The 19,428-nt window shown below is 40.8% G+C and overlaps 1 protein-coding gene across 1 annotated transcript; it reads right to left on the bottom strand.

Annotated features, from left to right (window-relative positions):
* Positions 1–6,049: 6,049 nt before the first annotated feature.
* On the bottom strand, positions 6,050–6,571 carry LOC127094093 (uncharacterized). The gene has a single exon (XM_051032961.1). The coding sequence runs from the start codon at positions 6,569–6,571 to the stop codon at positions 6,050–6,052; it is 522 nt and encodes a 173-aa protein (XP_050888918.1).
* Positions 6,572–19,428: the final 12,857 nt, after the last annotated feature.

Consider the following 19,428-nt stretch of genomic DNA (forward strand, 5'->3'; position numbering starts at 1 on the left):
CCAAGCAGGGTGATAAAGGGAAAGGCAAGGAAGTTGCCAAACCCATACCCATTGTTGCTGCTTTGAAGCCTAGTGGAGGCATAGTAAAAGCCGGCACCCGCTTCCATTGCGGTAAGACCAGACACTGGAAGAGAAACTGCCCAAAGTACCTGGAAGATATGAAGAATGGAGTAGAGACTTCAACTTCAGGTATTTTTGTTATTGAAATTAATTTATCTACTTTTGCATCATGGGTATTAGATACTGGATGCGGTTCTCACATTTGTACAAATGTGCAGGGGCTAAAAAGGAGTAGAGATTTGGCAAAAGGTGAAGTTGACCTACGAGTTGGCAATGGAGCAAAGGTTGTTGCTTTAGCCGTAGGAACTTATGTATTGACTTTACCTAGTGGTTTAATAATTCAATTAGAGAACTGTTATCATGTACCTGCAATTAGCAGGAATATTATTTTCGTTTCTTGTTTGTACAAGTTTGGTTTTTCATTTATAATAAAGAACAATTGTTGCTCAATTTATTTGAATGATATATTCTATGCTACTGCACAAATGAAAAATGGACTATATGTCCTTGATCTTGAAATGCCTATTTATAACATTAATACTAAAAGAATGAAACCTAATGAGTTAAATCCAACTTAACTTTGGCATTGTTGATTAGGCCACATAAATGAGAAACGCATTTCCAAACTCCATAAAGATGGACTCTTGGACTCTTTTGATTTTGAATCATATGAGACATGCAGATCTTGTTTAATTGGAAAGATGACAAAGTCTCCATTCACAGGAATAGGTGAAAGAGCTAATGATCTTTTGACCCTCATACATACTGATGTATATGGACCACTTAACATACCAGCTAGAGGAGGTTTTCAGTACTTCATCACATTTACTGATGATTTCAGTAGATATGGTTATGTGTATTTAATGAAACACAAATCAGAGTCCTTTGAAAAGTTCAAGGAATTCAAGAATGAAGTACAAAACCAACTAGGTAAGAATATTAAAACTCTTCGATCAGATCGAGGTGGTGAGTATTTAAGCCTAGAGTTTAATGACCATCTGAAAGAGTGTGGGATCCTATCCCAACTTACTCCTCCTGGAACACCCCAATGGAATGGTGTATCTAAGAGAAGAAATCGAACCTTGTTAGACATGGTCCGATCCATGATGAGTCACGCCGATCTTCCAAACTCCTTTTGGGGACATGCATTACTGACGGCAGCTTACACACTTAACCGTGTTCCATCCAAAAAGGTTGAGAAGACAACATATGAGATATGGAGTGGTAAGAAACCACATATGTCTTACATGAAGATTTGGGGTTGCGAAGTTTATGTGAAACGACAAATTTCAACTAAGCTTGAGCCCAAATCTGACAAATGCTTATTTGTGGGGTATCCTAAAGAAACAAGAGGGTATTACTTCTACAATCCTTCTGAGCGAAAAGTGTTTGTCGCTCGAACTGGAGTTTTCCTAGAAAAGGATTTTATTTCCAAAGGAATCAGTGGGAGGAAGGTAGAGCTTGAAGAAATTCAAGAATCACAAAGCATTGATACACCTATGGAGCAATTAGAGCAGGAAACACAAGTAGTTGTGGAAGAGAAACCTGCTCAAGTAGAACAAGACCAGCGTAGGTCAAGCAGGATACGTCACCTACTGAGAGGTATGGATATCTCATAATTGATCAAGGTGATGTATTACTCATGGATCAAGATGAGCCTGTGACCTACCAATAGGCCATAACTGGTCCCGAGTCTGAGAAGTGGCTAGAAGCCATGATATCTGAAATGGATTCCATGTACACAAACCAGGTTTGGACCTTGGTAGAGCCTCATGTAGGAGTTAACCCTATAGGATGCAAGTGTGTCTTCAAAAGGAAGACTGGAATACATGGTAAGGTACATACCTATAAGGCAAGATTGGTTGCAAAAGGATATAAACAATATCATGGGGTTGACTATGATGAAACCTTTTCACCAGTTGCAATGCTTAAATCTGTTCAGATTTTACTTGCTATCGCTGCGTATCATGATTATGAAATATGGCAGATGGATGTCAAAATTGCTTTCCTTAATGGGAATCTTCTTGAGGATGTGTACATGACACAACCTGAAGGATTTGACATACCTGAAGAAGCCTTAAAGATATGTAAGTTACAAAGATCAATCTATGGATTGAAGCAAGCTTCCAGAAGCTGGAATCTTCGTTTTGATGAAACAATAAAACAATATGGATTCATCAAGAACGAAGATGAGCCTTGTGTCTACAAGAAGGTTAGTGGGAGCATGATCGTTTTCCTGGTATTATATGTAGATGACATATTACTCATTGGAAACGATGTCCCTACCCTACAACAAGTAAAGTCTTGGTTGGGGAAATGATTTTCTATGAAGGACCTAGGTGAAGCAACCTATATATTATGAATCAGAATCTATAGAGATAGATCACAAAAACTGCTTAGCCTAAGTCAGAGTACATACATAGACAAAGTGATGAGACGCTTTAATATGCATGATTCCAAGAAAGGATTCATACCTATGCAACATGGCATGTGTCTTTCAAAAACACAATCCCCTTCAACTAAGGAAGAAAGGGATCGCATGAATAAGATTCCATATGTATCTGCAATAGGATCTATCATGTATGCCATGTTATGTACTCGACCAGATGTCTCGTATGCTTTGAGTGCAACAAGTAGGTACCAATCTGATCCTGGTGATGCTCATTGGGTAGCTGTCAAGAATATCCTTAAGTATTTGAGAAGGACTAAGGACTCATTCTTGATATATGGAGGTCAGGAAGAGCTGGCTGTAATTGGAAACACTGATGATAGCTTCCAGACAGATAAGGATGACTTTAGATCGCAATTCGGTTATGTGTTTTGCTTAAACGGTAGCGCTGTGAGCTGGAAAAGTTCAAAGCAAGATACAGTTGCTGATTCTACAATCGAGGCCGAGTATATTGTTGCCTCAAGTGCAGCAAAGGAAGTTGTTTGGATCAAAAAGTTCATTAGTCAACTTGGCATGGTTTCTAACATTGTGGATCCCATTGGTCTCTATTGTGATAACAATGGTGCTATTGCACAAGCTAAGGAACCTAGATCTCACCAACGATCCAAACACATACTTAGGCGTTATCACCTCATTCGAGATATAATAGATAGAGGAGATGTGAAAATATGTAGAGTACCTACACTTGACAATATTGCTGACCCACTGATAAAGCCTCTTGCGCAGCAGAAGCATGATGGCTATACTAGATCTATGGGCATTAGGGGTATGCTTGATTGGCTCTAGTGCTAGTGGGAGATTATTAGTGTAAGCCCTAGAGGCCAATACTTTTGGTACTTGTATTGAATTATTTATTAATTATAAAATGCTTTTTCTTCATTATGTTTGTTTAATAAAGTCCCTAGGATAGCTAGTCCGTTTAATGTATCAAGTATGACTTAATCATGAGATCACGTTAAACATAAGGACATTATTCTTAAAGTATCCGTAGTCGAGCTTTATTGTGAAGTGGGATAACATTAAAGCATAAGACTATTATGTATATAGACTGAAGATCACATCTCATGGATCATGGATAAGGAGTTATTAAGTCTTAAACATAAGTATGAATATTAAAGAGAAATACTTATACTGGATTGACCCGCTATGAGAATACTATATAGAATGTTATGCAAAGTGTCATAAGTTATTTCATGGTGATAATGGTGTATGCCACCCTTCGACCTGAAACCACTATGGACCCAAGGTGTAGAGTTGAGTGCCTTGTTGCTGATCAAACGTTGTCGGTAACTAGATGACCATAAAGACAGTTGATGGGTACTTCCCGAAGCATGCTAAGGGACATGAGTGACCTAGATGGAATTTGCCCATCCTGCGTAACAGGATAAATGTCTATGGGCCCAATATTGAACTGGACAAGGAAGACACGTACTATGCCTTGTGTTCAATATAGACATGAGGGCAAAAGGGTAATTATACGCATAAGTATTATCACAGAAGGATTTGTCAGATCACATGATATTTTCGTGTCTTGGGTAGCAGTGATTTGTTGCTAGAAACCGCTCACTGTTTGATATGTTAAATACGTGATTTAATATAATTGCCAATGCCGCGAGAACCTACAGGGTCACACACAAAAGGATGGATTGATGAGAGATAGAGTAACTAAGGAACACCGTAAGGTACGATGCACTTAACTGAATTGTAGAACATCGTAAGGTACGGTGTACTTAAGTAGAAAACGAAATATGGTAATGTACCACACGCTTAAGTGATTTTGGCATATTATAAGATATGGGCCATATACACTTAAGTGGGCTTTTAGCTTGCAGCCCACACAAGTGGTTCTATAAATAGAACCCTTTTGCAGAAGCATTTTGTGCAGTTGCAATTTTCGTTTCTCTCTCTCTCTCACTCAAAGCCTTCATTCGTAGCAGCTAGCATTGAGATTGAAGGAATCCGTTCGTGTGGACTGAGTAGAGGCGTTGTCATCGTTCAACGTTCGTGATCGCTCCGTAGATCTTCATCAAAGGTTTTAATCGTCACAAGAGGTAACGATTCTATCACTGATCATGCCCATTCGTAAGGATCACTAAAGGAGAAAATTTTAAATTCTGCTGCATTTTGGATCGCTATTCTCCTTCAGTGGTATCAGAGCCACTTACGAAACCATGCATCTGATAGCTGTTTATTTTCTGTATTAATATGATTAAAAGACAGAATGAATCAAAGAGTAAACGAGTAATTAAATTTGGCATCATGTGTGTATGATTTGGATGATTGATGTTGACTATGCTTCGGAATCCGACATTAGTACGGTGAAGCAGCGATACATCGATCGTCCATAGGTTACGCAATTGAGACCGATCAAGTTATATATATGATATAAGTAATCCTAATGCAAAATACAGTATATATGATATACTGTTTCTGTTTCGTTCATTCAAACACTTAATGGGCAAACCTTTTGAGCACGAGTTCCCTTGCATGGTACTCACGAGGAATAACTTTCTTGTCAAAAGCTCGTTTGAGACGTCTCTGGTACAACTGACCATGACATATGGCCGTCAAACGCTTTTCTTCGACCAGATTCAGTTGGTCATACCGTGATTGAACCCATTCAGCTTCATCGAGGTCAGCCTCCATGATGACTCTGAGTGATGGGATCTGAACTTCAATCAGTAAGACAGCCTCCATCCCGTATACCGACGAGTATGGAGTTGCCCCAGTGGATGTGTGGACCTAGGTCCTGTAACCGTGCAGAGTAAAAGGTAACATCTCATGCCAGTCTTTGTATGTCTTGACCATTTTCTGGACGACTCTCTTGACATTCTTATTAGCTACTTCCATGATGTCGTTCATCTTGGGCCGGTATGGTGAAGAGTTGTGGTGCTCGATCTTAAATTCTTAGCATAACTCCTTCATCTTATTGTTGTTGAGGTTACTTGCATTGTCAATGATGATCTTTCTAGGTATCCCATAGCGGCAGATTATCTCTTTATTGATATATCGGGTAACCACTTGTCGAGTGACATTAGCATATGAAGCAGCTTTTACCCATTTTCTGAAGTAGTCGATGGCGACCAAGATGAATCGATGACAATTGGAAGCTTTAGGCTCTATCATCCCAATCATATCAATACCCCACATTGAAAAGGGCCATGGAGAAGTCAAAACATTCAACGGAGTCGGTGGCACAAAGATCTTGTCGCCATATATCTGACATTTATGACATCTTTTAACAAAGTTGTAATAATCAACCTTCATTGTTGTCTAATAATACCCAGCTCGGAGGATCTTCTTGGCCATAACCAGACCTTTCGCATGTACACCCTCACAACCTTCATGTATGGATTTTACGACCGTACTAGCTTCGTGTCTATCCATGCATCTGAGTAATACAGAATCATAATTTTGCTTGTATAACACATAACCGTTTAGGAAGAACTTGGAAGAGAACCTTCTCAAATCCTTCTTATCGGTAATGGATATACCCTCGGGATATTGTCATTTTTCCAGAAATGTCTTTATGTCATAGAACTAGGGCTTATCGTCAGGATCGGCCTTGATTGCTAGATAATGTGTCGGTTCATCTAAGTGGTCAATATGGATGGATGGTGCTTCGTTCTTCCATTTGACTTTGAACATAGATGCCAATGTGGCTAGAGCATCTGCTAACTGATTTTCTTCCCTAGAAATATGGTGAAAAGAGATTTCATCAAAGTAAGGTACCAGTTTTCTGATATGCTCCTTGTAAGGTATCAACTTGTTATCCCGAGTCTTCCAATCACCTTTTACTTGACTGATTACCAGAGTTGAATCACCGTATACCTCAAGAACCTTGATCCTTAAGTCGATTGCCGCCTCTAAATCGTAGATACATGCTTCATATTCTGCCATATTGTTGGTGCAGTCAAAACACAATCTAGCGATAAATGGAAGGTGGAAGCCGGTTGGAGAAGTGATAACAACACCTATGTCGTGGCCTCGAGCATTGGAAGCACCGTCGAACACGAGTGTCCATCGCGATCCTGGTTCGGGGCCTTCCTCGAAGCCTGACATAGTGAAGTCTCTGATAAACATAATGTCTTCGTCTGGAAAGTCAAACCTCAACAGTTGATAACCTTCGATAGGTAAGTGAGCAAGGTAGTCAAACAGGACACTCCCTTTTATAGCTTTCTGGGTCACATACTGAATATCATACTCGGTCAACACATTTGCCACTGGGCAATTCTACCAGTAACAACAGGCTTTTCGAAGATATACTTTATCGGATCCATTTTAGATATCTATAAAGTGGTATGGCAAATCATATATTGCTCAGGCGTCGAGCAGCCCAAGTCAAAGCACAACAAGTTTTCTCTAAAAGTGAGTAACTGGTCTCACATTCAGTGAATTTCTTGTTGAGATAGTAAATAGCATGTTCTTTCTTGCATGTGTCATCATGTTGACCCAAAACGCAACCCATGGATTCATCGAGTACTGTAAGCTACATAATGAGAGGCCTACCAGGAATCAGTGGTATAAGGATTGGTGGTTCTTGCAAGTACTTTTTATTTTATCGAATGCCGCTTGGCAAACGTCAATCCACACAATCGATTGATTTTTTCTCAATAGTTTGAATATTGGTTCGCAGGTAGCCGTTAAGTGTGATATGAATCTGGAGATGTAATTGAGTCTCCCAAGGAAACCTAGACTTCTTTTTCTGTTCGGCGAGCTGGCATTTCTTGGATGGCTCGAACTTTGTCTAGATCAACCTTAATGCCCTTCTGACTGACTATGAAATCCAAGAGTTTACCGGATCGGACCCCAAAAGTACATTTAGCTGGATTCAAGCGCAGTTTAAACTTTCAGAGTCTGACAAACAATTTCCTCAGGTTCTTCAAGTGATCTTCTTCAGTTCTGGATTTGGCAATCATGTCGTCCATATAAACCTCAATCTCTTCATGAATCATGTCGTGAAAGAGAGTTACCATGGCACGTTGATATGTTGCCCCTGTATTCTTCAGGTCGAACGACATTACTTTGTAGCAGTAAGTTCCCCAGGGTGTGATGGAAGTTATCTTCTCCATATCTTCTGGCGACATCTTTAGCTGATTGTACCCGGAGAACCATCCATGAAAGAAAAGACAGAAAAATGAGTTGTATTATCAACCAAAACATCAATATGAGGCAAAGGGAAGTCATCCTTTGGACTCGCTCTATTCAGGTCTCAATAATCTACACACATTCTGACTTTACCATCTTTCTTCGGAACTAGAACGATATTAGCAACCCATTGCGGATACTCGGAAATGGCCAAGAAGCTAGCACCAAGTTGCTTCTTAACCTCTTCTTTGATCCTAAGTGCCATGTTGGGTCTAGTCCTTTTGAGCTTTTGCTTGATTGGAGGACATTCAGGCTTGAGTGGCAAGTGATGTTCAACAATGTTGGTGTCTTATCCTGGCATATCTTGGTACAACCAAGCGAAGACGTCAACATATTCACGCAATAACTCCACCAACTCGGAGTGTACATGCTTGGCAAGAGATGCCCTAACTTTTACTTCTTTTCTGTCAACTCAGAACCCAAGTTAATAACATCCATTGGCTCTTTGAATGGCTGAATCTCTTTTTTTCGTGCTCAAGGAGACGTGCTAGTTCATCTAGTAATTCACAATCTTCCTCATTGTCGTCTTCAACTTGGTTGATTAGAAATCCAGATTTACAGTTGATTTTAGCCATGTCGTAATCAATAGTTTTGTTTGCTCTGCATATGATGAGCTTATTTTAGTATGCTTTTTTTTAGAAAAATGGAGAAAAGAAAGAGAAATCTTTCGCCATTTCGTTGTTTTTAGTGAAAAAGGAAAATAACTGAAAGAAAAGGGGACACAAGTTTTGCATGCAAAAAAGTACTTTTCATTTATTCACATAATACTTTTAAACATGGAGGCCCTTACAAGCTATCCTCTCATCTCGGGCGAGGACGAGGGACTGAGAAAACAAAATGCATTATGTTTTTTCCGAGTACACTATGGGAATCACGGTAGCCGTCCAATTGGGAAGCTTGAGCCCTGGAGGACATATGCGTATGAGGCTGGATGCCCCTGGTTTGCTGTCGTTGGACTCTCCAATAACTGCCACAATATGCTTATTTTGAAAGTCGGCGCTGCTGAATTTGACTGGGTTGAACTGCTTTTTCTTTGGGCTTGCCTTGCGTGCTACTAGGTGATTACCGATACCAAACTTGTCGTGCTTCTCTGCCACATTGACAACCTTACCCCAACCGTGAAGTGGGCCTTTCTCCAACATTTTCTTGGCACTTCACTGAGGATAGAATGGTAGCGGATGATTGGTTATGACTGGTGGTAGCGGAACTGACTTCTTCAAATTCTAAATAGTGGAGCAGAACCTCAACAATCCCTTCATCTATCTTAACATATCTGAATTAGGAGAGTTCGCTAACCAACGAATCTTCTTCACCACACACAATTACCAGTTTATCATCAATTAAGAACTTCAGCCTTTGGTGCAACATAGAGGTGACTGCCCCAGCGGCGTGAATCCACGACCTACCCAACAAACAACTGTAAGTTGGGTTGATATCCATGACTTGGAAGGTAATGCTGAATTGGTGGGGTCCAACACAGATAGGAAGATCGACTTCCCCAATAACCTGCCTTCGGGAGCCATCAAAATCTCGGACAATTAGTGTGTTGGTCCTCATCTCGGGCCCTTTAAACTGCAATAGGCTTAATGTAGATTTTGGCAATACATTAAGTGAAGAACCAGTGTCAACAAGGACTCGAGATAGAAGAGAGTTTGTGCACGTGACCGGAATGTGTAATGCTTTATTATGGGAATTTCCCTCAGGAGGTAGCTCTGCTTCATTAAATCCCAAATACCTACTGGTAGTGATATTAGCAACCACGTCGTCAAATTGATCGATCGTGATATCTTGCATCACATGAGCGGCATTCAGAACTTTCAGCAACGCTTTGCGATAAGCCTCCGAATTAAATAGCAAAGATAAAATGGAGATTTTGGAGGGAGTCTGGTTCAACTGGTCGACAATCTTAAAATCACTATTCTTGATCAATTTGAGGAATTCTTGGCTTTCCTCAAAAGTGATGCTCTTTTTGTGATCTTCAACTTATTCTGTCTCAACCACCGGAGCAGTTGTCATGTTCGGAGTGGCAGGTACAGTTGCCCCTGCCTGCGGAGTTGGAGTAGGAATGACCTTCTCCTTAGGCGGGGTAATTGTGGGTGATGGAGACACCCTAGGAGTGTATTTTAGAGCGAATACACGGCCACTACGAGTCATGCCTCCCGCTCCAGCGATGTTGACGATTTTAGTGTCAGTAATACGGATTTCTTTTCCTCCCAAATACACAGTTGTCTCATAATTCCAAGGCACTGCCTTGGTGAACGTTCTGATACGGAAACGGACTGGGAGCCCGGAAATGAATTGGTTGAATCCTCTTGGGAGGAGCTTCAACCTTCTTTTTTCTGTACACAATTTTTATTGGTTCAATTACTACCACCTCTTATGTTGCCTTAGACTTGGAGAACTGTATCAAACCCTGGTCCATCAGTTCTTGTACACAACCCCTCAGCTTATCGCAGTTGTCCGGATCGAACTCACATACTGTGCAATCATCATGTATACCTGCTAGAAACTCAAACTGCTCAAGTCTCTGTAACACAACTGACATCGGAGTCTTTACCTCTTCGGCCCTTAGTATGGGTTAAGTAGTTTCCTCTTCGACTACAACATTGACTGTTGTGTCACCGTGATTCGGCAAAGGATTTGTCTTCACATTGGGTTTTTCTTCAGATAAGGTCAGGATATCTTGATTGATCAAATCTTGGATTTTGTACTTGAGTGCCCAACAATCTTCTGTAGAATTCCCTATGAATCCGGCGTTATAAGCGCATGAAGCGTTAGGATCATGTTTAGGGCGGAATGGAGGAGTGGTTGTAGGTATTTCTTTTGGTACGATAGCCCCCACATGAATCAGATAGGGCACCAATTCTGAATACGGTACCTAAATCTTGTCAATCTGGGGACGATTACCAAAACTATTTCTGTTGTTCTACCCTCAACTTTGTCCTTTGTTGTCACGATTGTATTATTGGTTTGGATTTTTCTGAGCGGGTGTTGATTGTTGATTGCCTTTCTGTGGTTGATACTGAAAAGGCGGTTGTTGATACTAAGCAGCAGCGACATATGGATACGGATAGTACGGCATAGGGGCCATCATAAATTGATATTGGGGGCGGGCATTCGCCGTCACATCGTTTGTTTCCCCCTCCTTCTTCTTTGTGAAGCCCCCATACAGCCTCTTGTTCATTGTCCGCGGAGCGGTTGTATCTGTGATCTTCCCCGATTTCAGCCCATTTTCCACATGCTCTCCAATAGTTACCATATCATCAAAATTTGTGGACGAACTCCCAATCATCTTCTCATAGTACAACCCTTGGAGTGTACCCATGAAGATATCTACCAGTTCATTATCAGATAGTGTTGGTCGGACCCTAGACGCCATTCTGCACCAATGTTGAGCGTACTCTTTGAGGGTTTTATTAGATCTATGTGCTTGATTCTGTAACTGAAGCCTTGTCGGAGCCATGTCAAGGTTGTACTTGTGTTGTCTCAAAATGCCTCAGATAGGTCCCTCCATGAACGAATCTTTGTACGTTCCAAACCCATATACCAATCCAGGGAAGCCCCAGACAGACTATCCTGGAAGCAATGGATCAGGAGGTTGTCATTGTCGATATACGATGCCATTTTCCTACAAACATGGTGATGTGACTACGAGGACAGCTAAGGCCTTTGTATTTCGGGAGGTCAGGCACCTTGAATTTTTGCGGGAGTACCACGTTCGGAACCAAACTGAGGTCTCGAGCGTCGATATCAAAGGTGGAGAAACCCTCGATGGCCCTTATTCTATCGTCCAAGAGCTGATAATCCGTAGGTCTGGCCGGATCAACAGCGGGATGAGCGACCTGACTGGCTGGTCGAGAGGTTTCAGGGGCTATCTGAGTAGGCATGTTCGGAGCCAACAACATTTGAGGCGGGTATGAGAAACCCGAAGGCACTGTCTGAGCGGCGTGCACCAAGTGAAGATATTGTCCTCCAGCCTGAGCATTAGGGGCCTGAGGTGCCCCTGTCTGCCCATATCGGAGTGCAGGATTGGCAGGTGCGTAGGTCATCACGGGCATAGAGGATGCCCGGGGATAACTGAAGGGAGCAGTAGGATGGGCGCTCGCAGGTTGAGCGGCTTGGGAAGGAATCTGAAAGTGGAGGCGTGGGCCTCGATACTCACCCTCAACGTCAAGAGTTTCATGAGGAACATGACCTTGATTATCCTCAGGGTTGGCAACATCAACCGGAGGGGTCTGAACATTCGGGATGCCCCACAAGAAGGTAGGGTTTCCAGCAGCAGTGGCGGTGAGAGTTGGATGAGGGAAGAAGGCTCCCCCATTGGTGAAGTGAGCAGCGAAATTTTGGGGCATTCCCCAAGGATAGGCAGCAACAAGCCTATTCATGTCAGCAGGAACCAGTTGGCAATTTTCAGCGGCTGGTACCACAGTTTCACCGGAGTTTCGACAGTAGTACCGACGGTAACAACAAGATTGGCCACCCAGTATCACGGGTGGCGTTGTCATCAGTACTGTTGGTAGAGGTAGGAGCTCTCTGAGTCTGGAAGAGCTCCAAGATGGCCTCCATGTTTCCTTGGAACAGGTCCATTCGGCCATGGACTTGGGCGAGTGATTCACCGACAGCAGCGTTATCAGCTTCAAAGTCAGCCATGATCTTGATTTTGTTTATGCGAGTGAAATAGTGATGACGAGTCATCATTTTTGTTATAGAAAGATGGCGAGAGTAAGCATTTTGTTTTCTAGAGGCTTATGACAAATAAATGCGTGAATGCATGCATGTATGCAAAAAGATTTATATGCATATTTATTTATGTTATGTTCATTTTTTGTAAAGGAAGACATTTCCAAGGAATTCTTGAGTTTGTTTATCAGCATAAGCAAATACGAAGCATAAAGAGATACAATTTATGAAGCCAATAGCCAAGAAACTCTTTATTCATATATCAAGAAAACAGAATACAAGTACATATCAATGAGTTGCCCGCTGGGCTACAAGAGTCTCAACATCGACCCTATCAGATATCAACCTAGAAACAATAGTGAATTACAAATCAAGTTTAAAGAGAAATAACCAGAAACATCTTGACAACAACTCCTCGTAATAAGTCTGAGAAATTGGGGACAGGCATGTGCCCCATCTTCCCAACATTGTACTCTTTTCAGGTGGTCGGTCGTGATCATGTTCACTTGAAATGCTTCTCACAACTGTTTTCTCCTGGTTGGGGAGATCTTTAGGATGTCCATTCACTTGTGGCAGTAGGCTAGTGTCTTCCATGCTTTTATGGGATTGCTCTTTTAGCTCGCATATCTCCTCAAGTCTCTGGTTTATCTCGTACTGATTCTGGCGAAGAGTGACTTCTAGCCGCTTGGTGCGGCTTTGCTCATCCTTCAGCTCTTTCTTGCAAGCTTCTAGCAGACTTTGGAGTTTCTTGGTATGTTCTTTATAATTAAGCTCCTCTTTGCAAGCGTGGTATTGAGTCTCGGCTAATTGTTTCTTCTTGGTTGTCAAACTGGCATAAGTTCCCTTGAGTGTGTCACCCATTTTGATACTTTTGAATACCTCTGCTTGCACCTCATCATCTGCTTGGCGCACCCTATCCCTCTTCTGATTCAGATTAAACTTCAAAGTTTTTTTCTCTAAGGAGATCTTACCAAGTCTAGATTTGAGATCAGCATTCTCTTTCTCTAGGGCTTTGATAACTCTTCTCAATTCACCGGCTTCAGAAGTTTGATGGATTACTGGTTCAAGAGGTTTGACACTCATGGATGGTTCGGGCGGAAATGGCAACAAAATCTCACTAACCCTGTCTTTGACCCATTTTGTGTAAGCTTCCTTGGCAACGCAATTCTTCTTACCCATTTCTGCTCTCCCTTGCGGACAAATTGCTCCCCAAGCCTTGACAATCTTCTTGACTAGTTCTGGATCTTCAACCCCTTCATACAAGACGAAACCTTCCACACTCTTGAGATCAGGCTTGTCTACCATGGGGTATCCCAACTGTCGTAGTGCCAACCTCGGATTGTAATTGATTCCCCCATTAGTACTAAGAAGAGGTACATTAGTAAAATCACCACAATTAGGATGAGCTTGACGCTGTTGTAGATTCGAGAATACCAATAGATGTCTTCGGTGTTCAAGGACATGATCTGCTGGGACCACATCAAGTTGTCTTTGTTTTCCATAAAAGGACCTTTGTTGGGTAGATGCGAAACCATCTATACAACAAAGGAGTACAGCAGACGATGGTTCTTTTCTTCTTTTGGGTCCTCACATGGATGGAATAGTAAGTATCAGCAAGGAGAGTGGGGATAGGATTCTGAGTTAGGAAGATATGAATAGCAGCCAGATCTACGAATTCTTCCATGTTCGAAAATAGTACGATCCCATAGATTAGTAGAGCTAGATTGGCGTTGAAGGTCGTCCAACTCCCAGCTTCAGCAAAGGCAATAGATTTGTCTACTAGAAACTTTGAGGTGAAGCCATGAATTCCACCCTTAGGTTTAAAGTCCAGTTCCACTTCCTTCTTCCCTATGTGGAGAGCTTCAACAAGATCTTGATATTTGGGAAGTTCCTTAGTGCGAACATAAGGCACTTGGTTCTTGATCCTAATACCCAGAATTTGTGAATATTCTTCCAATGTGGGTGCCAACTGGTAATCTTGGAATGTAAAGCATCTCAGTGGAGGATCGTAGAATTGCACCAGAGTGTGAACGACAGTGGTATTGACTTCGGTGTTCAGGATTCCCAAAAGGTTACCATAAGACGTCTTGAAATCATCTTTGTGTCCAAGATCTAGACGTGCCCCCAGTCCTCTCAAGACAGCCAGCTGAGGTTCCACAAACTTGTAATTGTGAATGTTCTTTCTCTCGGAATTCATGTTTTGCCTCGAATGCTTAGTCAACAAACTGTACTCTTGGATTCCTGGAAAAGAAATGCATATGCAAAAAATTTGTCGTGATCAATGATAATGTAATGATGAGATGATATAAGTCACACAGATTCAAAACTCTGATATGTTTTGAACAATTTGTATATGCCATTTGTTGCAGGTTCAAAAGTTTGATGCAACATTAGTATCAAGGTAGGTAGAGTCTATGGATTCTGGCAATAAAAACCCATATCCCCCTCACAGGTGTGGACTATGCTCCAAGGTGGTCCCTAGAAAGTCTCCCAGAGTCATCCACTCGAAATGGAAATACCTTTCCGTAGTGAATACTCACCGGACAAAAGTACTTCCAAGTGAATCTAGTCTGGGTGTTGCTCTCGTGACAACCCAACGCGCGAAACGCAAGCATACACGACTATCCAAGAGTCTAACCTATGTGTATACTAAACTCGGTTTATAGAGATTTCCTCTCATGTAGTCTATCTCATCCCAACAACAACATAACAGATGATATTCATAATATAAAGCAATAAGAAATGCGATAAATAGAAGCGAGTAAACGTAAAGGTAAAGACCTAAACTAACGGATAAGCCGTCAAAACTAGGCTCGACTCCTTTTAGCGACTAGGAAGTACTCCAAGTAGCGAGGTATCCCCAGCAGAGTCTCCAGCTGAGGCTAGCAGAAATATACCCGAACGTATCGCACGCTCGAACATACAACAGAGTTGCCATCGAACGTTATTTATCCCCAAAGGGAAGGAAAAACATCGATAAAACCCGGGGGAAAGAGATATACTGGGTAAGGAAGTCGGTTATGTAAGGGGAAGTTATTAGCACCCCAAATTGTTGGTGTAAGCCCTAGAGGCCAATACTTTTGGTACTTGTATTGAATTATTTATTAATAATAAAAGGCTTTTTCTTTATTATGTTTGTTTAATAAAGTCCCTAGAATAGTTAGTCCGTTTAATGTATCAAGTGTGACTTAATCATGAGATCCCATTAAACATAAGGACACTATTCTTAAAGTATCCGTAGTCGAGCTTTATTGCGAAATGGGATAACATTAAAGCATTAAGACTATTATGTATATAGACTGATGATCATATCTCATGGATCATGGATAAGGAGTTATCAAGTCTTAAACATAGGTATGAATATTAAGAGTAATATTTATACTGGATTGACCCACTATGAGAATACCATATAGAATGCTATGCAAAGTGTCATAAGTTATTCTCATGGTGATAATGGTGTATACCACCCTTCGACCTGAAACCACTACGGACCCTAGATGTAGAGTAGAGTGCCTTATTGTTGATCAAACATTGTCCATAACTAGATGACCATAAAGACAATTGATGGGTACTCCACGAAGCATGTTGAGGGACATGAGTGATCTAGATGGAATTTGCCCATCCTACGTAACAGGATAAATGTCTACGGGCCCAATATTGAACTGGACAAGGATGACACGGTCTATGCCTTGTGTTCAATATAGACATAAGGGCAAAAGGGTGATTGTACACATAAGTATTATCACAAAAGGATTTTTCAGATCACATGACATTTTCGTATCTTGGGTAACAGTGATGTGTTGCTAGATACCGCTCACTGTTTATTATGTTAAATACGTGATTTAATATAATTTCCAAGGCCGCGAAAACCTACAGGGTCACACACAAAAGGACGGATTGATAAGAGATAGAGTAACTAAGGAACACCGTAAGGTACGGTGCACTTAAGTGAATTGAAGAACATCGTAAGGTACGATGTACTTAAGTAGAATACGAAATATGGTAAGGTATCATGCACTTAAGTGATTTTGGCATATTATAAGATATGGGCCACATATACTTAAGTGGGCTTTTTAGCTTGCAGCCCACACAAGTGGTTCTATAAATAAAACCCTTGTGCAGAAGCATTTGTGCAGTTGTAATTTCATTTCTCTCTCTCACACACACACACACTCAAAGCCTTCATTCGTAGCAGCTAGCACTGAGATTGAAGGAATCCGTTCGTGTGGATTGAGTAGAGGTGTTGTCACCATTCAATGTTCGTGATCGCTCCGTAGATCTGCATCAAAGGTTTCAATCGCCACAAGAGGTAACGATTCTATCACTGATCATGCCCATTCGTAAGGATCACTAAAGGAGAAATTTTTAAATTCCGATGCGTTTTGGCTCGCTCTTCTCCTTCAGTGGTATCAGAGCCACTTACGAAACTATACATCTGATAGTTGTTTATGTTCTATATTTTATGTACTAATATGATTAAAAGACAGAATGAATCAAAGAATAAACGAGTAATTAAATTTGGCATCATGTGTGTATGATTTGGATGATTGATGTTGACCATGCTTCTGAATCCGACGTTAGTATGGTGAAGCAGTGATACATCCATCGTCCATAGGTTACGCAATTGAGATCGATCAAGTCATATATATGATATAAGTAATCCTAATGCAAAATACGGTATATATGATATATTATTTCTGTTTCGTTCATTCAAAAACTTAATGGTTGTTTTCCTTTGAGCGATCAATGGTTATTCGCTTCTTATTCCGACATTAGTATGGTGAAGCAATGACGTGTTGATCAATCATATTGAATTAACTATCGAGGTGTGTTTGACGGTCTAAAATTGGTGCACTAGGGTTCATGACGGCACAAGGGTTGTGTTGTCAAAGAGTTGTGCGATTAGGATAGTGATTGCGCAAGAGTTGTGCTTTAAAGTATCAAGTGTTGATGCGAAAAATGACGTCGATTTCAAATGAATTATTCATTAATATTTTGCGTCGGGGCGCTGCCCCTAACAACCCCACAAGGGGGCGCTTCCCGCTTAACCCCTGTCCGCTGACCGGGCAGCGGACCCCCGGCTCACTTTGCGTAGTGTGATCGGTCGCCGAAATTTAATTTGATTTTAATTAATAGAATTTAAATTAATAATAATAATGTGTTTATTATTATTGTCTTGTGGTGATCGGTTATGGCCTTAGTTTTCCTTTATTTTGTTTTGGGATTTTAAAATACGACCTGCATGTTGTGCCTCTCTTTTAATCTCTTAATGTAACTTATTTTCTCATCTCACTCCCTTGTATGTAAAACAAGTTTATTTTATATAATGCAATATTATGAAGAAAGAGAAGAATACAATATCAAAGGAGGACAACCTTGAAGATCTTGCTTGGAAAAGCTTAGATCGTTGTTAGGTTTGCTTAGGTTCTCTCATTGGCTTGGGAGAACAATTGTGCTAGGGGTCATAATTGTTTCATTATGTATGTTGATGCATGTGAATGTATGTTGATGCATGTGAGAGACGATTTATATGATAAATAATCCGGTGAGATCAGAATAATTGCAAATTCCCTCAAATTAAATATTAAGTTTATGCTTTCCAAGTTTTAGCACTCATCAAGACTAGTATCGAATAATGTACGTTTCGCCTACGCGAGGTGCATATTCTATATTAGTAAGGTGTGATGGGATAATTGTAATATCCAATTGCTAAAATAATGGGTCAAACTTAACTAAACAAATTATAATAAGATTATATATGTTTAGAAGCATGAGTTGGAAATGATCCATGTGATGGATTGGAATAAGGAGTTATTCACCCAAATAAAATATTCAGAGTTGTATTAGATACAATTGGAAGGAGTTCCTATCTAAATAACCTAGTTTTGTGTAATCCACCTACACGGACTTAAAACAAAATGAAATGTGGATCTCGACCCACTAGAAAATCATCCAACGGGATTTTCCGAATCAAATGGTGAGGGTCATTTGTTTTGAGTAAAATAGTGGGAGCATATTTAATTAAAGGCCTAATTAAATATGTTATTGATACTTATACTTTCATTATTTTCATGTAGATTACCATGACAACAAACACTTCTAACAACATTTTGCAATCAATCATAGACAATGAAAAATTGTCTGGGACAAATTTTCTGAATTGGCACCGAAATCTGAGGATTGTTCTCAAACATGATAGAAAGTTGTATGTCTTGGAGAAACCTGTTCCTGAAGAGCGATCTCCTAGTTCTGCACCTAAGGCAGAAAGAGATGCTTATAAGAAGCATGTCGATGATGCCAATGAAATTGCTTGCCTCATGCTAACTACCATGAACTCAGAGTTGTAAAAACAACATGAGAACATGGCAATGTTCAATATGATCGAACACCTGAAGATGCTCTATCAAGAGCAAGCAAGGCATGAAAAGTTTGAAGTTTCAAAAGCCCCTTTTCAAGGCAAGTTAGCTGATGGAGCCCATGTAGGTCCCAATGTGCTCAAGATGATTGGGTATGTGGAGAACCTTGAGAGGTTGGGTTTTTCCCTTGGAAAGGAACTTGCGACTAATTTGATCTTGCAATCTTTGCCAGATAGATTCAGTCAATTTATCCTTAATTTCAATATGAATTATATGAACAAATATCTTCCTGAACTGCTAGCCATGTTAAGAACTACTGAGAAAAATCGGAAGTCAAAAGGGAAGTCCATTTTGATGATCAGAAAAGGAAAGAGACAGAACAAAAGACCCACCAAGCAGGCTGATAAAGGGAAAGACAAGGAAGTTGCCAAACCCAAACCCACTGCTCCTTCTTTGAAGCCTAGTGGAGGCATAGCAAAGGAAGGCACATGCTTCCAATGCAGTAAGACCGGACACTGGAAGAGAAACTGCCCAAAGTACCTGGAAGATAAGAAGAATGGAGTAGAGACTTCAATTTCAGGTATTTTTGTTATTGAAATTAATTTATCTACTTCTGCATCATGGGTATTAGATACTGGATGCGGTTCTCACATTTGTACCAATGTGCAGGGGCTAAAAAGGAGTAGAGACTTGGCAAAAGGTGAAGTTGACCTACGAGTTGGCAATAGAGCAAAG

Source organism: Lathyrus oleraceus, chromosome 6 (genome assembly GCF_024323335.1).
Source record: "Lathyrus oleraceus cultivar Zhongwan6 chromosome 6, CAAS_Psat_ZW6_1.0, whole genome shotgun sequence".
NCBI classification, from domain to species: domain Eukaryota; kingdom Viridiplantae; phylum Streptophyta; class Magnoliopsida; order Fabales; family Fabaceae; genus Lathyrus; species Lathyrus oleraceus.